Raw genomic sequence first — 26,080 nt, 5'->3', positions numbered from 1 at the left:
TCTCCCTAATATATTTTAATTGTATACATTTCCTCTTACCCTGAAAACCTTGATTTATAAGATAGTGTAACAGAAAGGTATTTGTATGCAAATAGTTTCTATAGCTTTGTGATTTGGTACCATGATAGTAGCACTGGTCTTTTCTGATGAATGATGTAAAAGGTATCTACACTGATGTTTATTTTTTTCTGTAGAAGTGTTGTGATGGACCTCTGTACAATATTGCTGGACTGGTCACTCACCTCTGATGATGAAGTTTAAAGTTTGGTTTGTGCATATGAGTGTGAGTGTACACACAGGTACATATACACACATACACACACACACCATCCCCAGCCAAGATTAAGCTAAATCAACTTGAAACACCTGGATCAGTTTCCTCTGATTCCATTTTCAGTCTGTATGTAAGTCAGGTAGCATGCTGGGCATCAGTGTGATCAATGAATTCTAGCCATTGGTCCGGTAGGGGTAGTTATTTGGGTCGTACAGAAGCAGTCTTTATAAATATTAAGATCCATTTGGATTGTAGAAAGATGGCTTTAATTGAATATTGTTTTAAAGGCTATTTAAAACCTTCAAATAGTTTAGCAGGTTGTTAATGCTAATTAAGTATGAGTCTTCATTTCTAATTTCTTATTAGACACACAAATTTAAGCAGAAAGCAGTTTCCAAGACTCTAAAATGGTTAGCCTGATGCTTAAAGTTGTTAAATCATACAAAGAGGATAATTGGTGGCAACCTTGAGAAAGTATTTAGTAGGTATGGTACATTCACTGAGTGAGTGAGAAATTCTAAAATTTATTTTCTAAGCAGATTTTTAACAACAGCTTTATTGAGATATAATCACATACCATAAAATCCACCCCTTTAAAGTGTACAATTCAGTGGTTTTTAGTATATTCACAGAGTTGTGTGACCCTCGCCAGTGTCTAATTTTAGAACCTATTCACCATCCCAAAGAGAAACCCCATACCCGTTAGCAGTGATTCCTCATTTCTAATCAGGTTTTTAACTGAGAGTAAAAAACTGTTTTAAAGTAGATCTAAGTCATTAAATGGTCATTCTTTTCCTGTAGTAACCCTAGAGAATGATTCTGAGATAAGACATGGGATTTTGAATTATCATTGTAACTAAATGCTCTGAGTAAGTCTCGGTTAAAATAGAGAAGGTTGTCCTCATAAACTCACTCTGGATATTTCCGTTATTTTCTTTGTAGGGACAAAATCAAGACTAACAGAACTTTGTAAAGAACCGGATGCTTCAGTCCTCTCTGTGAAGAAGAGATTGTCTTCTGCAAGTCAACCAGAAAGAACTTTCCTCCACCAACTCTGAGTGTGACACCATACTTAATCCAGTGCTTGAATGTGTATTTTCTCCGTATGAGCTGGACCTTTTCCACAGATGTTTCCTGTAGCAACTGCAGATCTTCCACTAAAGTAGTAACCTGAGTCATTTTTTGTAGTGTGATGCCCTGCTCTGGTGGGCGCCTGTCGTGGGCAGGCGCAGAGCCCGCCAGCGCGCTCGCGTCCTCAGACCTCTCTCCTCATTACCAGGGAGTTGAGTGTCTGCGGTCTCCCCAGATTCCTAAGCTCCCGCACCCCATTCCAGGTACAGCAGGTCTCTGCTGTTGCTCTTTGTGACCAAATACCATGTTTGTCCCAAACCACCAACTAAGGCCTGGGAGTCTGCACGTTGGAGACAGCAGCTGAGCGTGTCTTGATAATCGGGTCCCAGGGCCCTTCCTCTCTCTTGCGCATCCCTCCTTGCTCTCTGATTTAGACTTTGGCCTTCTTCCATCCGATCGGATTCTCATTGTGAGGCGCGGGTACTTTTGTGTTAGATCTTCCTCTTGGATGCATTGATTTCATTTTGAAATTCATTTGTATACTTCCATTCTATTGATTAAAGCGTTCCAAAAGTTGTCTTGGAATTTTACACTTAACTGCTTGGTTTCAAAGATCTTAAGTGAAAAACTACCTTCTGGTCATTATCAAGTTTGCAAAGAGGGGGAAGTGGCATGTTTATCCTTATGTAAAAATTTTTACCACCAAATACTGTCCCTTTGTCATACTGTACTCCTTTGCAGTTTTCTAAGCCCCTGTGTGATGCACTTTACTAGTTGTCAAATAGACTGTTGAAGAGAAAAGTTCTTTCTGGTTTATTTTGAAAAATACCCTAGGGCTTCATAATTCACATTTTCATGAATTTTAGCCAGTCTTAGAATTGTCAAGCTGATTTTCACCATCCTTTACTTTTTGCTGAAAGATGGAATTGGCAGAGGACTTGGGGTAAGGAAGGAGGGCCTGTGTTATATTTACTCTGAGAAATGGAAGCTATTGGAGAGTCCGGATGGAAATCCACAACCTGTAGAGCTACGCAGGATGCATTTATCTTCTCTGTATTTTTTCATATATATCATCTACTTTGACTTCTGCCCTTTTTTAACATCCATATAAATGTTTCCATCCAGTGTTTAAGTATTGAGCCCACTGATTGAGAAGCTGTAACTTGTACAGTGGTCCTCTTCCTTCAGTCCTACGACAGTACCAATGCACTTGTCCCCGCTGCCATCACAGTGGGGCTTTTCCCCCAGATGGAGCTGGGCTCTGACCAGCTGCGCTTGGGTAGGTGACAGCTCTGTTGCTCTTAGTTCCACTGAATCTGATATTGTTTCATTTTATGACGTTACCTGAGCTCATGGTCCTTCCTTCATCTTTAGAAAGATCTCATCTCTTCCATCCTCAGAAGGCTCTCATGAGGGAACTCATATTTATTAGTTGGGTAAGAAAAAGACCAACATGCTTCCAAGATACGGGGGAGGAGCTGGTCCCCATGGAGGCCCGTTTTTTGAGGACTGAGTCAGTGTCTTGGGAGTGGGGCTGATTCCTCTGATGATTTCCTTGTGGTGTAAAGATGTAAAAATGACAGCCCTTTGTGTTTAAAGAGCCCGGCTTTCTTATAAATGTCAGATCGCCTATCAGTATCTGACTTGGCCTCCATTTCCAACCATAGCCCTCTACACTTTAAAGTACAACACACTGGAGGGGGCGGAGGCAGCAGCTTCAGGAGCGCTCCCTCCTGCCTTGTTCTGGCAGCGTTTTAGTGTGCGCCTGCGGAGTGCCCCGTGATCATGATGCGCTCACAGCAGGCTCCCTGTAAAGGCTGAAGCTGGCAAAGCTGATAGGGAAAATCCTAGCACGTTCCTCCCTTTCCAGATCTTTTTCAAAAGTAAAGATTTCTTTCAATGTTTTAATGATTGACTTGGTAGCTCTTTACTGACACACTTTCTAGATTATTCATATCCATCTGACCCCAGTACAATCTTGCCTCTCCTGTCTTTGCTTTCTGCATTAAGAATTTAACTTTGCTTCCGAAGAAACCATAAGAAGAATTTCAGCAACAGTCTGTGTTCCCAGTTTGGCTGCCCCAGGTATTCATTTATGCTTCTTTTTTGACTGTATGTGACTCTTCTGGACTTAGGTGTAACCGTCTGGCTATTTGCTGGGTTTTGTCTCTAAGCAGACAGTCACATTTCTACATATCAGTTGAAATATAAATAGCCATTAACTGTTTTTCAGCTAAATTTGTTTAGTTCTCCCAATTCTTCTGTGTTTTCCTCTCATTTACTTGATTTTATTTTAAGTATTTGGGGATGGCATCTACTCTTTGAAGTAGTACCTGGCACATAGTAGGTGCCTAATAAGTATTAACTGAATCAATGAATGGAAATTGACAGATGTTTACCTTGGGTGGTGGGCAACACCTTTCTAAATTCTTAAACTATCTTTCCAAATTAAAAATAACTCAGGTCAGGAGCTGTGGAAATACTGCATTTCCTTTTTATCGTGGTAAGAGGTGACTTGCACATGGAGAGAAACGAAAGAAAGGCAGTAGTGATGGTTCCACAGGAGCCATCTGACCCTTTCTTTGTCTCTGAATATCTGATTTGGACTCCTTAATATAGTAGGTTCTTTCCATCCAATCAGGTGACGTGATTTTATACCCTTGCTTATAGATTCCAAAGAACTTTCACACGCAGCATCCTATTTGAGCCTTAGGATGCCAAGAAGTGGACCATGCAGTTTTCTGTTTTTCATTTGAGTTCCAAAGCAGTTCAGTCGTTTGCCAAGGTGGCATGGAGGAACCAAAGTGAGTAATTGGGTCGTCTTGTTCTTCAGCCCGAGCTCTCAACAGTGAACCAGGTAATTAGCATTATCTCTTTTGAGGAATTTCTTGGTTATGTTAACCCTCAAGGGTAAGATACAAACCAAATTTTGTCTATAGTGTCAGAGAATTCCATTCAGGAGAGGTTGCCTTCTGTGTGTTTTCATTTTGGCATAGTTAGTTAGAGGAGATAATCAAATAGATTTGGTGGCTTTTACCTAGAAAGATAGGCAGCTTTATAAAATGTCTGACTGTAGATAATTACTAGAGTTATTGAGACTTAATTCTATGTTTGAATGAACTCACAGCTCACTGCCAGCTCCCTCATACAAAGACTCCATATTTGAGAGTCAATGCTTTTATCTTTTGGTGGACTGGATTACAGTTTCAGTTGGATTTTCTCACATAGTTGCAAATGTTTTTCTACTGCTGTCCCTTATGAACAGTAACTTGGCTGGCGATCAGATTCTGAGGGTACATCTTTTTTCCCTCAGTTCTTTGGTGACATCACTCTACTATCTTCTAGCATCTGTTGGTACTGAGAGGGCTCAGTCCAACCAGATTTTTCCTCCCTTTTTGTAGGTGACCTTCCTGTTTGCCCTGAGTGCTTGTGATTTCCTGGTTATCCTTGAAATGCACTAACTTCATTCAACTATATCTCAGAGCTGACAGTTACCTGTCGGCTTTTTCAGGTACACAAGGAGCATCCAACATTGACATCGGCACCTTACCACATTTCTTACTGGTTTATTGGTTCTCTAGTTTAACAGTTTGCCCCTCTATTGGCTGTCTGTCCTCTGTCCTTCACATTCATCTAGCCTTTGACCGCATTGGTCTCCTGGTCCTCCTTCCCACTGTGTGATTTGCTCCTCAGATCTTACCCTTCCATTGTGCTGACACTGTTTGCTGTAGTGTGCAGTGTGGCTTTCACTTCTGTTACAGTTTTATTTTTTCTCTTTCTGTCCTTAGCTCCGCCAGCTTTTCCTCTCATTGCGTTGTCCTCTTTGACTCATTGCGTTTCCTGGAAGGCTGAACTGTTGCCTACCATTTTCGTGGTCTCTGAAATCATCCTGTTTCCAGGGTGTGTATATCTGTCTTTTGCTTCTTTCACCCCTTTCTTTCCGTGTTGTTTTGTTCTTTTATTGTTGCACAAGCATCGCAATGGCTTTTTCGGCTTATTGTCTGGTCTTTGCATGGGACCAGTTCTATCTACCAAGAAGGGTGTGGATAAATCCTCCTTGATGCCTCCTCTTTCAAGTGGTAAGTGTTTGATCACCTGAGCCCTTGAACCATAAGGCTGGATATCGATAGGTTATAATGGCAGAGGCTCTTTTTCATTCTGTTCTCTGGACCTGGCTGAAGGAGTGAAGCAAAGCCTCCTCCGAGTGCCTTCTGTGGACACTGTTGATTCCTCTGCCCTGGGGTCCCACTGAGGGAGAGGGACGTCCCTTGAGTTTCCCCACGTCCATTAGAGGTCTCCCTAGCAGGCGTGTGGTGAGTTTGTCCTTCTGCTCTGCTGGATTCTATGTAGTCTGTGTGTTTGGCTCCGAGTGACTTTTGCTCTCCTCTGCGCAAAAAGGGACCACCTGAGATGCCAACCTTTCCTCCTAGGTTTTGCTTCTGGAAATGTGACCACGCAGTGTACCCTCAGCTCATCCTGACTGCCGCTGGGCTTTGTTTCTCCAAATTAAGACATAATTGGTAGCATCCTTTGGAACCGTCTCCACCACAGCTGCCCAGCAACTGTGGCCCACTAGACACCTGCGAATCCTCTTTTCATTAGTCCTCCACTTGGTTGTCAGACACTCCCCTGGAGTCCTCACTATGGGGTGGTGGCTTTTATTAGTTTCATCGTAGGCAGCTTCTTTTTCAGCTTGTGGATGTGTGTGTTGAAGGGCAGGAGCACTTGTATAAACATGCACTCATTCTGCCATCTTCCCCGCAGTCCAGGTGCTTAAACATTGACTTTGAAGATAATGTCCTTCCTAATCAGCAGCTATGTGCTCGTAAATAGATGAAACCAATATCACTTGCAGGAAAGAACCGTTAATAACTTAATACAGGATTTTTGTTTATTGTTCTCCTTGGAAAGATAACTTTTAACTTGAGATCCTGTTCCATTGATTAGAGAAATCTGGACCTTCTGGTTTGAAAATGGAAGATGTGACATTTTAATGAACTTAAGAAGTTACCAGGCACCGACAATGATTTATTAGTTAATTAAATATGATGGGATATTTCAAGCTAGCACATAATCAGAGTTATCAAGAGAAGTATGAATTATTTTGTGTTAACAGGTTTCTAGTTGAGCTGCCCCCCCCTGAGGGTGGTAACCCTGTGAGAGCTGTTCTGGGACACAGGTTTTCTTACCGGTCTTTTCAGTCAACCCATTTTCAAATTTGGTTCATCAAAAAATAGAAAGGCGTTAAGTCCTCATCAGGATTCTGTTTGATATTCATGAATACACACTGAGATGGTTTCTGGGTCTGGGACTGACTATAGAAGCGAACACATCGTAGTTTCATTTACAGGGGATCACAGCTTAGGGGTTTTATTTGGCCTCATTGTAGGATAGAAGCCTCCTGTCCTCAGTGGCCAGTGTGTCCCACTGGGCACACTTTTCTCACCTTCAGAGCTGAGTGCCCTGATCAGGGAGTGCGAGTGACAGCCTCGCTGTGTGCCCCACACTCCACTCTGCGCAGTGCCTTTCCCTCAGGTCAGTCTTTGCCCTGGGTCTGCCCTGTCGTGAGATGCAGAATGAAAGAGGCACCACCCGTACAGGACGAATGAAGGGAAGAGGGTAGATGGAGGAGTCGTGGAAAGGAAAGCCACATGTGTTCCTCGCTTTCAATAATAGCGACTGTCTCCAATGCACTAGAAACCGCACGGGGCTGGGTGCGGGGTGTTGATCACAGCGACGGACCCCCCCTGACTCACGGAGCTGGTGGGGGAGTCAGATGAGACACTCACCAAGGGCAGTTTTTAGTACAGTTGGGAGAAAAAGGCAGGAAGGGGGTTGCAAGGGGGGAGTAGGGGGCGGGGGCAAACCCTGTGAATGTTGTTTTCACCGTGGACGGGTGTGTTCCTTAGGTGAGGAAGCACTGGTGAGTCCTGAGTTCTTCTGTCCTTTGTCTGTGTTCCTCTGCATCTGGAGAGCCCGTCTTCCCGGAGGGGCTCCGCGGGGCTCTGCACCGGCCCTGCCGCGGGCCGCGCTGCGACGCTGGGTCCATGAGCGGACTGAGCTCATTGCGCTTCGTTGTCTCACCGACCCGCGGGGAGCCGCGGTCAGATGAGAGGAGCCAGCTTTTCCCGTCAAATTGCACTGAATGATGTGGGCTGCTGTTTCCTCATAACAAAGATGCAATTACAGCAGGTTCTGGATGTGTCTTTTTAGAACTTCAGAAATCAGTATTTAAACCAATTCTTCCCACTTCCAGCATCTGACTGATGGTGCTGGAGTGAAAATAGCTGCTTGTCAGGAGGAAAGACCCTCTTTAGCGCTTGCAAACTGGTTGGGGAGGTGGAGGAAAGGATTCTCCGAGAAAACTTTGCCTCTCATGTCTGTAGGTTGGCGTTAGCTGTGTTCACGGTCCCTTCTCACCAAGGTGAACAAGATCAAATGACAGCAATATTGTAGTCACAGAATCCTTGAGAAACCTTTGTTTCTGCCTTTCCCTCTGTCTCTAAAACCTGGACTTGAATTGCCCATGATCCCGGTGATGGGGTCAGTGCAGCTGGGACAAGGAGAGCTACTCATATTGTGACATGGGTGGTTCTTGGTGGCAGTCTCACTCCCTCGGAGGGAGCAGCAAAGCCGGGGAGGACACTTTGGTTCTCTGACACATGCCTGTCTACCCAAGGGAGGGTAGACTGCCAGAGCAAGAGATGGGATGCTTTGAATGATTCCCATGGGTAGAGCCAATTTGTCATTCTTTAAATTGACTTATTTCCATATAAATGAAAGCACCTTAGGGCATCACTACTGAAAGCCTCTGAACAAATGTCTGATACTGTTAAGTGCCTGCATTAAAAGAAAGCCCACCCCTTATGTCTCATTAATATCCTCGCAGTGTTTAATAAATCAGTAATAGTTTTTGCCTTCCTGTCTCTGTATCCTCTTCCCTCCAGCACTGCCGACTCTGCAGGGGCGGTTCCCATCCCAATTTAAAATGGTGATTTCCAACCTTGATGGAGTCTGCATATCTGTTGAAGAGGATAAGTGGTAGGGCTTGATGCTTGGAGTCCCATAATCCAGTGTGGACAATTGGGAAAACTTTCTGTGGGATTTTTTTTTTAAAGGTTAGAGAACTGAGGAGATTTTGTGGTAATAGCGGATCCAGGAATCTTGCGGGGAAAAGAGTACGAACTTAACCTGAAAAGTTTTTCTCTGTTCTATAAATCTCTCAGTGACATTTGGATTAATCAAGCATAATTAAATGTAGTTAGGTTTTTGTCAGATTGTAGTTCAAAATAAAATTCATCTATGGAGAGGGTAATATATTCTGTAGAAATTTTATTAAGCACTTTAGTTAAGCAAACACTAAGGAGAACAAAATCAGCCTCAGGAAGGTTAATTACTAAAAAAAACACAAAGTATAGTAGATTATGTAAATCATTTTAATTTTGAATACCATGGCTTGGGCTTTAATTTACATAGAGAGGTATTTCAGATTTGTTTTTCACATCATGTTTTCCACACGTGCAAAATTGCGATTGCATTCTTTAAAAGTTCTCATCACTTTCAGATTCCAGTAAGTTTGCTTACCTTTTTCATGTGACAGTTTCCAAAAGTGAAGAATTATGATTGCTTTCTGTAAAATGCAGCTAATTATTTGAGGATTCCACTAAGTTTGTTCCAATTCTAAAAACCATATCTTTATTTCTGTACCTTTAAAGGAGTGATATTTTAAGAGAGGTATTAGGATAGAGAATGTATATGAAAGCATCCCGCCCATGCCTGGCGTCTCCATAAATAAAATGACTTTTTTTTTAAGAAAAGGTAAAACAGGAGAGTTTAGACGATGATGATATATCTTTTTATTTTAGTAATTTCTTTAAAGGAAGAAGTGAAGAGATTGAATTGATTGTAGAAGTTATATTTTTCTGTACTCAGAGAATTACATTTTCACGACCCTTCCATGTCTCAGGGAATACCCTTTGGTAAGAATCCCCATGGAAATCTCTGAAGGTCTATCCTGGTATGCTCAGATCTGATCATTCTTGTCAAAATTTCTAGAGCTAGAGTTTCACAAGTATTGTTACCTCGGGAATACAAGATTACCCGAGAAACTTGAGCCTCGCCCTTGTCACCACTCAGACTCTGTGCTTTAGGCTTTTTCATGATAAATACCACCTAAAAGTCCTTTGTTTAGTGGGTGTACCAAGGTCTCTTCATCATGCTTACCTGAGATTTTCATAGAAAAACCCTGCAATTTGATTTTGTTTGATGATTTTGCTTCTTGGCTTCTCAGTGAGGATTCTGTTTTCCATTGGAATTGAATCCTTGGGGGATGATAAAATTTCACTTAAAAGAACATTCTATTAAATAATTCTAACTTTGGCCAACCTAAAAGTGGCCTGCTAATTTGAATTCTGTGCATAACTTTTGCAGATGGGCCAAAACAGCACAAATTGTCAAAGATCACATATACTGTAAGCAGTATGTTTGCCCTGCTGTTAGCAAACGAAAGACATGTCTAATTCTAATGGCTCTTCAGTTCATCTTTGCCTTCCAAATGGGTTGAAAATGGCAACTTTAGAGTGGAATTCTTACTAATAACAGAACCACTTAATGTTTTAAAATAGTCTTACCTTGAGATTCCTTTTGCAAGATAATAACAAGAATCTTAACATCCAGTTCTAACTGTTTTGGCTCTTCATATATGCTCGACATTAAAAAGGCAATGACAGAAGTTACATCTGATTGGAAGTCACAGGCATTTGCCGTTTAGCCGCGCTCGATGGATAAGAGGAGTGAACCGAGCAGTTGGCGGAAACAGGCAGGGTGGGCATAAAATGTTACATTGCTGTTTAGACTACATCATGGCACCTCTTTCTTCCAAATTCCATTTTCTTTTCTCATTTGAACGCTTATATCCATGGGAAACCGCAATCAGTATTTTAAAAGGCACTGTATTTACATGAAGAACTGGCTTGTGCCTTTATCTAAAACTGCTGAGGTTACTATCCCCCGTGTTTCATTTGGACAAATGTTTTAGAATAATTACAGCTAAAGCCTGTCACTGTAGGGGTCTGAAACCCTGGAAACTGCCCGCCATCAGAGAGGGAGCAGGCCGGACTACAGGCCTGACACCTGGGCTCGCCGAGCGCCGTCAGGAGGCAGGTTGTGTCCGGCTGTCATAACCAGCATAAAATGTCAAAAAGAAGGGGCTTGCCAGATCCTGTATTTGCTCCCTTTTTTCTCTAGCTGCCTGTGTAACTTCCTGGGGACAACATCACATAAAGTCCTTTGATATCTTGCTTTTCAATTTTAAAAGTTCCTGTTAGAGCTGGCACGTGAGTCTGTAAGTTGTGCTTGTACTTACAATTCTTTTTCAGACTAGACCAAACTAAATGCATCTTGGCTCTGAGTAGACAGCTAAGGTTTACCCAGAAAGTCAAGATTTACCTAGAAAGTATAAAGTATTATTATGTACTTTAAAAAATGCAAGTTGGCTGTATTCAGTGTCAGAGGAATTGAGTTCTGTTGCGTCTTCCTTTGTTTCCGATACGTTCATCGTTATTATTCGCTCCTCTTGCTGCGTTGCACTGGAACTGAGCGCTGCACTCTGATTTAACACCTGGGCTGGGCTTGAGTCCGTCCTGGACAACGTGACACACGGTTTGGGAGTGTAGAACCTACCACTTCAGCATTCTGGCTAACCCTGGTCCCTGCAGAGTTCCTTGGTGATAAAGTCATTTGAGGTTGTAATTGCTGCTTCAGGTTTATATGCATCCTCACAAAAGTACATGAGTGCTTGTAACTTCAATATTTTCCAGATTTAGAACACAAGCTGTGAATACTTAAGAAATGCTTAAACCAAATAAGAAAAATCAGCGCGGAGTGAAATATGCCATTGCGGACATATTTAATGTTGCATTTAAATGTAAAGTCACTTGGCTGATTTTTCATTGTAACTCCTAGACTCATAAAAGCAGTGTCTCAACCGGAAATGATAGCTGATTTAACAAGAGAAAAAGACTAACTTATATATGAAATGAAAGTTCATTACAGTGTTTGTAACCCTAAGTCCAAATCTGACCTGATTTCACTTTGGGCAGCTGTCAGCTTAGTTACAGTGAAATGTACACGCGTGTCCAGCGTTCACAAGCTGCCTTGTGGTTCATAGAGTGAAGCCCGGCCCTGCGTGTTCTGTGCTGTTCTGTGGCCTGACTGGTGCACACTGTCACAAGTGAAGGATGACTTTGGTTTGAGGTCATTTGTCGCTCTGCATTCCGTGGAGAAAAGTATTTTTGTGATTGTTGGAAAAACAACCAGGGAAGTGTGTGGCTCAGATAATGTTCTCCATCAGTCGTGGAGCCATCTGTGGTGTGTGTCATAGCCAAAGTAGTCCTGAAGCACGTGGACAATTCTGTACCACAACCGTCAAACAATAAAGTGGTAGTTGTGTTTCACTGGGCGTCAGTGTGGTCTTTTCCTGAGTTCTTGTCTGTAGTCTCATCCCTCCCACCTGTAAGCTTCGCCTTCCGCTTGCTCAGTTTCTAAAATTCAGTACATGAACTGCACCAAGCACCTTTGCAAATTGCTGGGAATGGACAAGGGTACTTTTCAAAATTCTTATGATCGATCAAAGCGAAAACAGGTTCTTTGGCTTCTCGGTGGCAGGGAACATTGAGCTCATCTTTTGGGGGAATAGCCTATTGGCAACATAAAGGAACTGCTTAACAGTAAACTGTTAAAATGGTATTATTTCAAAACACGATCCATGGATCGAGGAATGGGGACCATATAATGTATTGTCCAAGCCAGCACACTTTTGACAGGGAGAAAGAGCACTATTAATAATTATGCTGTAAACCACGTAAACAGGTGTAAACCGGGACTGTCCCAGGCAAACTGGGCTTGACTGGCGGTGGACCACCTACACCAGAATTACCTGAGATGCTGGTTAAATGCAGATTCCTGGTCTCTGCCTCAGCTCTGCTGATTCAGATACTCTGGGGTGGAGGCCTCGGAATCTTTATTTTAACAAATGCTCCAGGGCAGTCCTTTAAAAAAATCTATGTTGGGATCTGCTGTCATATGGAATATGCAGAAGATAAAAAACGACATTTTCAATTCAAGGGCTATTGGTTCCCATGGTCTTTTCTGAGGAGCTGGTGCAGCACCTGCACCAGAACCCAGTGCCTCCAAAGACACTTGAGTGCAGTTAGAAACTTCCTGAATAAGAGATGGAGTCTTCATATTATTTACCGATGTGTCATTCTTTTACTAAACATTCAGTGGGGAAGGTGTGCTTTTTTAAAAATTTGAGAGCCCCTAACTGCTGTCTTGTGTACTTATCACGAAAAAACAAAACTTCTGAAATATTTGAGGCAAAAAACTTGGGTTTGAATGATTCCTGGAGAGTGTTAATGTCAGGAAATCAGCACATCTGCCTTGGTTCTGCTACCAGCTAGCTGTTAATGGTGCTTAAGTTTCCTCATTTATTAAATTAGGGAGTTGGCCTGCATGGTTCCAAGGTTCTTTCCAGGTCTGATGTTTTAGGGCACGTCTTAAAACCTGAAATGGGAAGCAGTTACTAATCAGCTGCTTTCATGTTGTGATGTATTTTGCCCAAATAACACCAAATCAGCGACTCTTGAAAGTGACAATTTTTTAATTGTCCATCTGTATTTTACCAACAGTCAGTCACTGTGCTAACGCATCATTCACAACTGGGGAAGAACATTCTCGTAGCAGCCACTCCTGCCCTGTTTGGAAACTCAGAAAGTAAGTACAGTTTAGACTCACAAAGAGCCCCTCACTCAAGAGTGTGGTTCCGTGAGGCTGCTACAGAGCACTTACTCTGGTGTCTGTTTTTACTTCCTTGTCCTTCATTTCAAAATTCTTTCCCATGACTTAACAGTGCATGTTCATAGCTATTCTCTGCTGATATTTTCAGGTGTTCACTTCATAATAACCCAGAGGCGTCCTCTCTGATCACATGAGTGTATCATAAAGCGTCCCGTAGGAGGGCTGCCTCCGGGAAGGGTTTCTGGAGACCGCCGCCCACCACGGGAACTCTGACAGCGGGAATGTGGTCTATCTTTGTTGTCCAGTATGGTCACCACTAGCCACCTATGCCCTTAAACTGTGGCTAGTTCAACTGAGGAACTGAATTTTTGATTTGTATTCACTTAAATTTAAATAGCCATCTGTGGCTGTGGTGACTGTATCGGACAGCAATAGCTGTTGAATTTTTTTTTAACTAACATCAAATGCCCATTTTCACCAGTCACTGGGCTGGGTGCTTGACGGTACCCTCGTCATTTCTCACTGGTAGTCTTAAAATGAATCCTTTGCCCTCTGCCCACCGATGACACTGCCATCAACATAATCGTCTCTCTTTGGATAAGAACATAACAAAATAATATCTAGACCTTTTCCCTGTCAAAGCTGCTTGGCACACCAGTTCTCACCTTTGCTACAAAAGGCATTGATTGTCAACCTCTTTGAATCCAGTTCTCTCAAAGGCTCACTCTGTTCCTTGAGTTGAGTATGAACAATAGCCCAGGGAGTCTCAACCTGGCCACATCAGAATCTCCAAGTTCTGAGTCCCATTTCAGTTCCATTCCATCAGCTGATGTCTGGGAAGTCTTTTTTAAAGAGTTCCCTAGGAGATGTGTGACAGGATTGAAAACCACTGATCGAGTCCAAATCACAGAGCAGCCTTTGAGAACGGCTAGAATGCTGGCAACAGCGAATCCTACCCCCTGGCACAGAGCAGGCCTAGGCACCTTGCAGTTACACTGATGCTCTATTTAACAGGTAATTGGAAAATACAAGAGAGAAAAGGCCTCGTCAATTTGGGTTTGGGGCAACTGAGCAGTTTTGCTGTTTGCGTCTGTGTAAGAAACTCTAAGTTAAGCCAATGCTACTTTTATTGTTTCCTGGCATTCTTGTCCAAACAGAATTTGCTAGACCTCAAACAAAATAAACATGTTAATGACGGCAACACGGCGATGGATACAGAAGCCTTCGACACGTCCCTAGTGACAGCTTAATATAACAGTGTAATTATTTCTAAAGTTGGAGATAATTATTGTCACCTTAGCACAATTCGAATGGAGCTTCTTACATGAAAACTGCTCTTTTCTTAGGGCTTCAACTGGTAACAAAATAATCGTTTATGAGAGTAAATACTGCCCCATTATTCAGATGAGAGAAGTCTGTCAGCCACTCTGCAATCAAAGAACCTATGGTGAGACTTTGAATGACCATCTCATCCACAGAACAGCTCTGTCCAAATAGGAGATCTTATTCCAGACCAGGCCCCCCATATGCTTGGTGAGGCCTTAAGGAGAGTGTGTTGACGCCTGATGCCTTTGGTAGCTCACCCAGAGCCTTACTGTCGATGGGCCAGCTAAGGGGTAACATCACCAGCCTCTTCCACTCAGCATTCTCGACAAGTGGTTTCTAATAAATAGCAAAAGTAGATTTCACAAAGAAGATTTTCTATTTCCCTCCACTCTGAGTAAGAGTTAACAATCTTAGCACCCCGGGAGAGTTAGAGCGCTCTACCCCAAAGAGATTAGTAAAAATAATGTGAAATTGGTAAGGTAGTAAACTCATTGTAAAATTCTGTTTGGCAGAGTTCAAAACATGGACTGTTCTTCAAGAGCTCATTCAAGTCAGAGATTGGGCCAGTCAGGAGAGGCCAGAGTTGAGACTCAAGGTACTGAACTGAAATTGGGTTGGGGGCAGGGATTGCGGCTCACTCAAATGTTTATTGAATGCTTCAGACAGGAATGTGTGGGAGCCCTTAAGTTAAAATGCAGATCAAAGGCCACAATGGGAAAAGAAGTTACTCTAGAAAGGAGTATGGTGTACCTTAATCCTGGATGGCTAGACATGAGTCCCAGCTTCAGCTGGGTGCAGTCAACATTCAAGGATCGGAGAAACAAAAAACAAACCAGGGGGAGAACAGGCAGGTAACAGATTCTGCCTGATAGCCAGAAGCTCTATTCCTGGGCTTGTTTCAGCAGGAATGTGTCTGGTGATCAAAGACGTTGGTTAGCTACCCTTTCCCCTCTTGTCTTCTCGGTACAGCCAAGTATGAACAGGAGGGTACGTACTGCCCAGAGAATGGGTGGCCATGGCCAAGCCCATGTTTATGAGTTGAGGATCCAACAGGTCCTCTCCTCATGGACCAATTAGCATGTTCACTGAGGTCAGACTTCTCCCGTTATAACTATATAACGCTTCCCTTGTGGATGTCAAAACTCAAGAGAAACATTTTAACCAGTTCATCACGAGTAGATGTAGGAATGTTAAAAAGAGGAACATGAATCTCTCTATCTGCATGAGAATTACAGCTCCTCTACTCTGTTAGAACCTAGGGAAGGGTTCACGGGTTTATGATCACTGTCTTCAGTCACTTTGTGGTAGACAGAATTATGGCTGCCCAAAGATGTCCACATCCCAATCCTCAGAACCTGGGAATGTGTTCTATTACATGGCAAGAAGGAATTAAAGTTGCTGGTGACCTTAAAATAGGGGGAGGGTCCTGGATGATCCAAGTGGGCCCAGTATAATCATAAGGGCCCTTATACTGAGAAGAGAGAGGCAGCAGAAGTGTCCAAGTGATGGGATGTGATGTGAGGAAGACCAGACTGGCCATTGCCAGCTTTGAAGTCGGAAGGGGGCCACAAGCTAAGGGATGCAGGCTAAAATGCAAGAAAACAGAGTCTCCCCTAGAGCCTCCAGACAGGAATGCCAAAACCTTAACAGTAGCTCAGTAAGATCCATTTTTGACTTCTGACCTCCAGAACTGTAAAATAATACATCTGTTTTGTTTTACGCCACTGAATTTGTTTCAGCAAGAGGAAACCAGTACACACCTCTTCATCTTCTTTCATGTATCATTAATCCCTGGGTACCAGACATGGAGAAAAATCGGAAAAGAATCAGTGACTCAGTTGTGTCCATGTCGGTTTGTGTGGTCAGGCCAGTAAATGGCATCTTGTTAGCATCCGTCCAGTGGAACATGATTATCAGACAAGCAAGTCTGGTTGTCTCCTCAAGCTATGTAGTGAGTCCTGTCCTGCCATGTGCATGGCAGAAGATGACAGGTTTTCTTTGAACTTAGAAACTGTAGAGTGACAAGTTCATTTGCAAGTATAAGGAGTTGAAAGCTCCCTGTGGAAAGGGTAGAGTATCCCAGCTTTTCCAGGTATGGATTCATTAACTTTTAAAACGGAAGGTTACATATCAAATGTCAAATATTTAAATTTTGTCTAACCCCTCCATTAGAACTCTGCTTTTATGAATAGAGCACAGTAACCTTGCAGATCAATTCCTTTTCCTGCCCCGCAAGAAAACAGTGAAGGCAAGGGGAATAAAAATCGCTTATACCAGACAAGTCAACCCTACTCTGAACATTTCTCCTCAAGTTTCCCACACGTGGTCAACTGCAGCTGACATGCAACCAGTATGGTGTGTTTTCTTGAATGTAAGTTATGTTAGTACAGAAGGGCCAAGCATTTAACAACCACTTAGCACCCGTGGATATTTATGCTTTTAATGATGTTTTCAGATTTTACTGGTTATTGATTGGTTTTTAGTTCATTTTTTTTTTAAAGAATTTGATCACTGGGTTTACATTGGTGCTTATGAATTGTCACTCTGGCTGAAAAGCATCTCTGTACGAGTCTTTTTGTCTAATAGGCTGTGCTGAATACTTGGAGAGGTTGCTTAAACAGTCAACTCCAATGGCCAATGAGGACTCCAGTACAAGAGGACCGTGCGTGTGTGCGTGTGTGTGTAAATATTATTGCTAGTGAACCTTTTAATGCCAGGGGTTCTGCTTACTAACAAAGCCTAATCCTCTTTGGGGGCCAATATTAGAGCTCTCACACGTGAGTTTTATTATGCCTTAGAACTGATTTTCCCTTGAGAACATTCTGGGGGATCAAGGAAGTCAAGAAGAAACCTGTACCCGTTACTTGAAATACAACCTGTCAAGAATGTGTTTGATCTGTGTGGCAAAGCCAAGTGATATGGTCTACGAATAATAGTTATTTTGTTTTTAAATGAATTCCCTTGCTGCCTGCAGGCCGGGCTTTATTTCTTCTGGGGCCTAGGCAATGTTAGAACTGTTGTTGTTTCAAAGAGCTAGACCTCTCCAGGTGGAGTCAATAGAAGCAACTAAATTCACCTAGTGGAGCACAATTCTCAGAACATTAACATCTGCCTTAATTGTTGACATTCGGGATCCTGAGTTAGCGCCTCCACCCCCATCTATCTGCTTCCAGCTGATCAAAAGAGCTTTCCCCAAAGATGGAAAAGTGGTTGAAATAGCCACGCCCCAACGCTTAGGTCCAGGTGAAAAGCATTCCTCCAGGAGACTAGATAGAAGCGGTGTGGAGACGCCGGGAGCCAGTGGAGGTGGAGGCGTCAGTCCGGCCGCCGACGCTGTGACCTGTGGATGCCTCAGGCCACCTCTCCACCCCGGGGTAAGCGCCTTCCCATGGTCGCTCAGTGACAGCATCCTAGCTGGAGAAGTTTAGGGGCCATGCAGGCTGCCTCATAAATTCAAAGACCTTTACCGGCAAGGAGACCTCAGAAACGATTTCCTCCAAGCCCCTGATTTTACAAAAGCAGGCACTGAGGCCAGGAATGAAGTGGTTTGGTCAAGGTCAGAAAGCAAGTTAGCTGTGGAGCCCACAGCTCAGGGCCCGGACTGGGCTTCCTCCGTGACTTCCCCTCTAGGTGAGTCTGCTCCTAACCAGCTTGTAAGTCGGCTGTGAGCCCTTGGGCACGTCCAGGCTTGGCCCGGTGCTGCACAGCGTGGCGTCCCATCCTTCTGAAGCACTGGGCGGAGCCGGGGCAGCGGCTACACTCATCCATTTCCGCCGCGAAGTTGAGCTACAAACAGAACACACAGCAGCACGCTTTTCAGAAACACGCCAGGCAAAAGTGCAATTCTGCATCCCTTTATTTATAAACAAGTTGGGAATGCTGTGTTCTGTTGGGGAGCAGGAGTGGGTTTGGAACGGGGAGGGGAGGAGCAGGGTTGGGGGTGGGTAGGGTTGGGGGCTGATTCCAAAGTTCGCGTTTTTCAGCACCAGAGCAAACGCTTGGGCATAAGGTCGTGCTTTAACCTAGACGAGTCATCGCCTTTTTGTCTTATATGTACAGCATAGTTTTAAGTATGTATGCTCTTCTTATGGCTTTGTCCCGGGACGCATCGCAGTGACACAACAAAAAACTCAAGTCTAGAGAGTAGAAGTTGCAAATGCCTCATGAGCTCATTCTTTAAAAAAAAAAAAAAAAGAAAAGAAAAGAGAAAGAAAAATCTGATGGTCGAGACTAGTGCTGAACAGATGCCTGAGGAACAGGAACATCTCTGTTCCTTTTGGGCTCATCTGATTCAGCTGAGTCTATGAGGCCATCTCGCGTCTCTCCCTAGGGCATGTCCAGGGGGCTAAGATACGTCCGGAAGATGGAGAGAACAAACCCACGCTCCTCCCATCCCTCCCTCCAAGGATGGGCTCTCAGTGACTACAGCCTAAGGCTTGGAGCGAGCTGGCCATCCCACAGCTGTGTCTCTTCCCTGCAGAGCAGGTCAGAAGGCGGACTTAGGTCTCAGGATCTCTCCTCTTGAGGTTGGTTTCCTTTGCCTTTGTTAAGTCCTGGCCCACGGGAGCTGGCTTGCCGGATCTGAGCCACTCAAATGTGACTATGACATGACAGCTGCCCCATGTTGTTAGCTGGTGACCATTTGACTTTAGGGTCCCCAGGAGGGAGAAGTGGCAAAATGGGGAAGCTGGGCAGGGGGAACCCACATCCTGCACGGGTACCTCCTAACCTTGGGTATCTGCGAAATGAAGTCTGCTACCTTCACCTGTTAGGTGAGTGGTAAGGAAGCGGAAAGGAACCCCTCTCTCACTTCTGCCCACCTTCTTGTGACCTGCCTCCTTCCACAACCTAAATTGCTCTTCTCTCACCCTCAGTCTGGAGCTTCCTTCCCTTTCTAGAGCAGAAGAATCTTGCCTTGCTTTTTCTCACTTGTGCTTACCTCTCAGAGCTTGCATCACACTTTATCCACATCTCATTCCAGCCTTAACCCGCTCTTGGCTATTGACTGGAGGCCCAAACAAAGAGCAACCCCATCTCCTCCTAGGCAAGGGAGGAGGGGCAAGGGGAAACTGATGGCCAGGAAACATCAAAAGTTGGGTCACAGAATACCCCATTCCTTCACAGTCATCTTAGGATGGGGAGGTACTGTTAGAGGTCGGGGAGAGGGACATCAGGCGACATTTAGAATGGACTTGCGGGTAGTTACAGCCATCCCTGGAAGAGCCCAGGCATTAGTCATTTCCCATAATTGGTACCTATGATGGCACTGAATCTGAGTAAGCGGCACCTGTGGGTAAGATGCGTAAGGCCTGCAAACTTAGCATCTGCCTGATAGGTCAAGCCCAAGCTATTGGCGCCAGAGCAGGATTCAGGTAAAGTGGATTCATCTGCTCTGGGCCATGGTGTAAGCTCAGAAAAGGCATTCCTGAGAGTTTCCCTACAAAGGAAGGTGCCGAAGTGGCTTGAGAGTGCAGACTTCCTTCCTTCCTTTCCTCTCCAGGCCCCTCTTTCTCCTTTTCGCTTCCCTTGTCCTCACTGTCTGGCCTTGCCCAGCTGCTCTCCTTGCCCTGTCACTGCGACAAGTGTCAACTGCCAGAAATGGTGGGCCTATGTCCCCATGTGCCCGCGGTAGAGGACGGGAGAGACCGAAGTGGGCACTGTGGACGAATGGGGCCTCTGCCTCTCTCGGCAGAGAAAAGCTCTGGGCCTTGATGGCAACGAGCAGTTTTCTTCTCCCGCACCATGCTCCCACCGGCTCTCTGTCCCACACGAGTGCTCGACAGAGTTCTGGCGAAAGTGCCAGGAACGAGGGGTTTCCGAGCCAGCGTAACCTCATGGTTTCGCTTCGCAACAAACCCCACTTATCTCTAGGTGGGCACGGAGGTAGTTCAACCCCAGCACAAGGGGGAAAGACACACCACCATCCTTCACTGATTGCCCCACTCATCACCCAGAAGGCTGGGTCCCAAGGCCTCTGAAAGGGAGGACTTTCTCTCAAAAGGGATGCTGGGCTCTGGCCTCACTGGGAATCGGCCAGGCAGCGCCTCTTCTGCCCAAGAGGGAGGCCTTACACCTCGCCTCCGCCTGCTCATGGCCCACTTGTGCACGTGGGGACAGTGACAGCAGAGACAAGCCGGGGGGAGGGGGTGCTTAGCGTCTTCGTCCCATTTGAAACCTAGGGCCGGGGGATCTGCAGTCCCACCTGTAGCATTCAGATACCGAGGCTCCCACCGTGCTCTGGGAGACTCTTCAGAGCCTCCCTCCACCCAAAAAGCTGACGGGAGGCCATGAGAACGTGCTCACTTCTTGGCTGGGACAAGACATTGCTACCGGAAGGCAGGCTGAGCTTTGGACAAAGCAGCTTTGAGCAAAGTGCCCAAGTCTCAGGGAACCAGGTAGTTCTTAAGACCGAGGATTTTAGTGGAGTGTGAGGGCGAGAGGAGCAGAGTGTAAAGCGCCACCGCCATGTATTCGTGGCGCATACAGTGTGCGCCCTGGGCGGCGTGCTGGGCGCATACACAGAACAGACACGTGCAGGTAGCGCCCCTAGGGGTCTACTATGTGGTCTGGTACATCAAACTGTTATTTGAAGTCTATGAAACTGTTAACTGGTCAGAAATGGGGAAAGCCATTCCGTAATAGCATCCTTTTAAGGAGAAGCTTCAGGAAACATCTACCATCTGCTAAACTTGGAGCCAAAGCAAGGCAGCTCCTTTATATATATATATTTATATAGGATGTTTTGTTGCATTTCCCATAGATTAAGGTAATTTCTGGAAAACAATGAAGTCAAACCAATGATGAAAGAGTAGAGCCAGGAGCACAGGAGGCCTTAGGTGGCCTTCTCCGTGACAAAACTATCCTTTGAATAAGAAGTTCAGGTGCACACTAGGTGACCCTGTATGTAGCTGGCCTAAAGCAGGCTTCGTTTAGGCTCCACGTTCCTGGAACTGGAAAGAATTGATATGTTGTGACATCAGGTCCCAGTGGCTAAACTTAGAAGGTTAGCGTTTGTCTTTAACTATCTCAGAAGCACTTTGCCACCTCTACTGGAAACAACTTTATTCTGGCAGAGCTTGGGTGGCAGGAGGCAACGTGCAAGGCCCTTAGGAGCTGGAAGGAGCACGCTGAGGAAACAGCCACTTCCACAGGCGGCATACCTGGTGGGGGTGGGGGTGGGGGTGAGAACCAAGACGGAGGGCACCCCGCTCAGTGCAAGTCTCCTGGGGGTGCTCTGCACCTTTCCTTAGCAAGGGTGGAGTGATTCTAGATGATAAGAGGTTTCGTGTAGGTCTGTCCGGCTGGAAACCTCCATGCAGAGCCCAAGTGTTGGGCTGAGTGGAGACTGAGGGAGAGCTGGTCCCAACGCCGTCCCTTAGCAGGGCTCAGGGTCTCCCTGCTGCGCTGCAGCTCCTGTGACTATTAGCCCTGACACCACCCAGGCACCCCCAGTGCCCCGGCCTTCCTTCCTGGCCTGTGTGGTGCGGCTCCTGTCTACTAGCAGCTTCTACTTCTCATCCTCATCCCCCTCGCTCATGCTGCTAATGGAGGCTGAAGCTGCTTTGGGTGAAGACGGGGGTGAGGTTTTGTTCGGGAGCCAGGAGAAGGTGGGCGATGGGGAGCGGGAAGGGGACCGGCTCCGGGTCGGGCTGCTCACGGGGCTCTGCTTTGGGGACAAGGCCTGCAGCATCCGGCTACTCCTCTCCTGGAACATCTGCTTCTGGAGAGAAATGGGAGAGAAGGCGTCTGTTCAATGAGTTATCCAAGGTGGCAGAGAAACCAAAAAAAACCAAAAAACAAAAAAGGCAGGGAGGACAGCCCCTACTCAAAGGCTGGATTTCCACCCCCACCCCCACCCCACAGACTTGCATTAGAGCCCGGGTTCCCCAAACGGTCTCCAGAGAGGAGCTGAGTTGAGATTCAGGGGCAGGAAGATGTCGACACATCAGATTATCATCACTGGTGGTTCTGGGGACTCATTCTTGCTGCCCTCTCCTCCAACCACAGAAATCAACTGCTGACTCTGATTTGCCAGGCAAATGGTAATGTCCTTCGTGCTGGAAGGGCAGCAGGAAATAAAACAAAAATCCCTATCCTCGTGGCACAAGGCATCACACAATAAGCCAAAAAAAGATGAGGTTTGTCAGATGGAACTATGGTTTGTGAGGACAAGAAAAAAGAGGATAGCCACTGGGAGTGTGGCTGGCAGGGCAGGGGGCTGCAGGTGTAAGTAGGATGTTCAGGGAAGGCCTCGTGGAGATGTTACTTGAGCAGAGCCCTGAAATTGATGAGGGAAGGGACCACACGGATGGAAATCAGGGCCTGTCCCCAAGAGGGGCAAGGAGGCCATGGAGGTGGGAGTGGAGTCACCTGGGTGAGGAGGGGCGGGGGGTAGGGGTTAGGAGGCGGTCACCAGAGGAGTAACAGAAGGCTGGCCATGTGATAACTTCGGCCTTGACTCTGAGGAGAAGAAAAAGCCCTGGAGGGTTCTTTATCTCTGGAGTTCTGAGCCCAAGAGTAACCAACTCTGATTTTGGTTTTAAAAGGGACCCCTCTGGCCGCTGTGCTGGGAGCAGACTGCAGGGAAGCAAGGGCAGGAGCAGGGGGCACAGTCAAGATCCCACTGACGATGGCGCCCGGGCCGGGGCGATGGCCGTTAGGATGGCGAGAAACGGCTGGAGTTCTGGTATGTGTTTTTTTCCCATAGTTTTATTGAGGTACAATTTAAAGTTTGGCTTTTTAGCGTACAATCCTGTGAGTTTTGCTAAATGCCTAAAGTTGTGTGATGGCCAGTACCATGGAGTTACAGAGAATTCCGTCAGCTGCCTGGTTCTCTCAGGACCCTTTGCGGACGCCCCCTCCCCCAGCCTCTGGCAACAGATCTGTTTTCTGTCCCAAGTTTTGCCTTTTCCAGAATGTCATCTAAATGGAATTATGCACTCTATGGTCCAGCTACATTTTGAAGGTAGAACCAATCGAGTCTCTGACAGATGGGATGCAGGCGGTGGGAGGGAGAGGAATGAAGTGACTCCGGTTTCTGGCCTGGGAAACTAGAAGGCCGGCCACGCCCTGGGCCGGCGTGGGGCACCGTGGAGATGCAGGAGGTCGGGGTGGTAAGAGGGGTCATCTCATTTGAGGCCTCAGGTGACTGCTGCTTGCTGTTCTCACAGCCGAGCCCTTCCGTGACACTGGCCTTCGGCCTGCAGGCGCTGCCGGTCTCCCTGGCTGCCCTTCGCCGGCCACTCGGCCCCCACGCGCCCCGCTCCCCACTTCACAGCACCCTCCCGCGTGGCCTGGGCCCTGTGCTCCAGCTGCCGCCGGTGCTCCTTGGAGAGCCTCAGCCCCCAGCAGCTTGGCCCAGTCTTCTGATCCTAAACTGGCCCGGAGAGCCAGTTCTCTACTAGCCACTTCAGATTTTGCTTGTCCTTGTTGATTTTACAAACTGCTACTGAGACCCCTGGGGACCAGGTGCTATATAAGGAGGGGAAGAAGAGGGTAAAGATGGTGGTCATGGCCAAACTGGGCCTCAGTGACATGCGGGCAGAGCGGGTGGAGATGGGCAGTGAGCCCGTGGGGCTGGATGAGGGCTGGCTTCCCCAGCAGAAGGTGCTAAGTGGAGAGTATTAAGGACAATTGCTTGGCCTGACTGGACCCCAGGTGCCTAGAGGGTGACAGCAGCTGAGGCTGGATTTCTCCCCAAGAGCCCCTGGGAGATTTGAATCAATACAGGGATATGGTAAGATCAGGGTTTTAGAAACACCTTTGGGTGTAAGCATAAAAGCAAACAAAGAAACCATAAAGGAAAAGATTGATGTTTGGCTATATGAAAATTTAAAACTTCCATACCTCAAAAAAAAAAACTATGAAATAAAGTACAAGGCAAATGGGGAAAAGGGAAATTTGTGTAACGTTTAAATGTAAATTATGGATCTTAGTATATAAACAGACCTTAACAAATTAAAAAGAAGGAAATGAGCATCTGGCACATACAGACAACTCAGAAAACTTACAAGTGAATTATAGAAATTGGCATCACTAATAATCAAACAAATGCAAAATGATTGACATGAAATATCTTTTCTATATATCAAATTGCTAAAGATTTTTTAATCTTCCCAACCTTTTAAAACTTTTTCTAGTTCTGAGATATAATTGACAGAGCACTGTATACATTTAAGGTCTATAGCATAATTATTTCACTTAAATATATCAAGAAATGCCTACCTCAGTAAAGTTAATTGATACCCATCATCTCATGGATTCAAAAAATTTTTTTCCTTATGACGTGAGCTCTTAGGATGTACTCTCAAAACCTCCGATACACACCACACAGCCATGTTAACTGTAGTGACCGTGTTGTATGTTACATCCCTAGTACTTATTTATCTTCTAACTGGAAATTTGTACCTTTTGACCGTCTTCCTCCAATTCCCCCCACCCCAGACTCCCTACTTCTGGTAACCACAAATTTGTATAAGTGAGATCATACAGTATTCGTCTGTCTCTGACTTATTAGAATAATGCCCTCAAGGTCCATCCGTGCCATCACAGGTGGCAGGATTTCCCCCTTTTATATGGATAAGTAATATACCACTATATGTGTACACCACAACTTAATCCATTCATCCATTGATGGACACTTTGGTTGTTTCCATGTCTTGGCTATTAATAATGCTGCTATAAACATGAGTGTGTAGATACCTCTTGAACAAAGTGTTTTCATTTTCTTCAGATATAGAGTTGAGCCTTGAACAATGCAGGGGTTAGGGGTGCTGACAGTCTGTGCAGTTGAACATCCGTGTATAATGTTATAGTTGGCCCTCCCTCTGTATTCCTGGTTCCACATCTGTGGATCCAGCCAACTGTGGATCATACAGTACTTTAGTATTTACTACTGAAAAAAAATCCAAGTATAAGTGGACCCGTGTAGTTCAAACTCGTGTTGTTCAAGGGTCAACTGAAATGGAATTGCTGAATCACATTTTGAATTTTTTAAGAAACCTTCATGTTTTCCATAGTGGCTGTACCAGTTGACATTCCCACCAACAGTGCACAAAGGTTCAATTTTCTCTACATACTTGCCAGCATTTGTTATCTCTTGTCTTTTAAATGCTAGCCATTCTAACAGGCATGAGGTACTATCTCACAGTAGCTTTGATTTGCATTTCCCTGTTGACTAGTGATGTTGAACATCTTTTCATATACTTGTGAAGTGTGGTATCTCCCACTTTGTTCTTCTTTCTCAAGATTGCTTTGGCTGTCTGGGGTCTTCTGTTGTTCCATATAAATTTTAGGACTTATTTTTCTATTTGTGTAAAAAAAAAAAACTATCTTCTTTGGAAAAATGTCTATGCAGGTACTTTGCTCCTTTTAAAATTGGATTATTTGGTTTTCAACTATTCAGTTGTATGAGTTCTTTATATATTTTGGATGTTAACCCTTTATCAGACATATGGTTTGCAAATATTTTTTCCCTTTTTTGTAGGCTGCCTTTTAATTTTGTGGACTGTTTTCTGTTGCTACAGAAGCTTTTTAGTTTGACATAGTCTGATTTATTTTGTTGCTTGTGCTTTAGGTGTCATACCCAAAAAATCATTTCCAAGACCCCTGTCA

The 26,080-nt window shown here is 45.1% G+C and overlaps 2 protein-coding genes across 6 annotated transcripts in view; one reads left to right on the top strand and one right to left on the bottom strand.

The window, feature by feature from the left end:
• The window catches only part of PDK3 (pyruvate dehydrogenase kinase 3), a 156,522-nt gene extending 144,723 nt beyond the window's left edge, over positions 1-11,799 (top strand). For all 3 annotated transcript variants that reach the window (XM_064483318.1, XM_031445692.2, XM_010997563.2), the window contains exon 12: positions 1,217-11,799. In XM_064483318.1, coding sequence (XP_064339388.1) covers positions 1,217-1,247 — 31 coding nt within the window. In that variant the 3' untranslated portion in view covers positions 1,248-11,799. The remainder of the gene's footprint in view (positions 1-1,216) is intronic.
• Positions 11,800-18,991: 7,192 nt separating this feature from the next.
• The window catches only part of PCYT1B (phosphate cytidylyltransferase 1B, choline), a 143,766-nt gene continuing 136,677 nt past the window's right edge, over positions 18,992-26,080 (bottom strand). For all 3 annotated transcript variants that reach the window (XM_031445690.2, XM_031445689.2, XM_031445688.2), the window contains exon 8: positions 18,992-22,187. In XM_031445690.2, the coding sequence (XP_031301550.1) occupies positions 21,975-22,187 (213 nt within the window). In that variant the 3' untranslated portion in view covers positions 18,992-21,974. The remainder of the gene's footprint in view (positions 22,188-26,080) is intronic.

This window comes from Camelus dromedarius, chromosome X (assembly GCF_036321535.1).
Source record: "Camelus dromedarius isolate mCamDro1 chromosome X, mCamDro1.pat, whole genome shotgun sequence".
In the NCBI taxonomy this organism is placed as follows: domain Eukaryota; kingdom Metazoa; phylum Chordata; class Mammalia; order Artiodactyla; family Camelidae; genus Camelus; species Camelus dromedarius.
The sequence above is the reverse complement of the archived record's forward strand: the minus strand, read 5'-3'. Positions and strand labels throughout refer to the sequence as shown.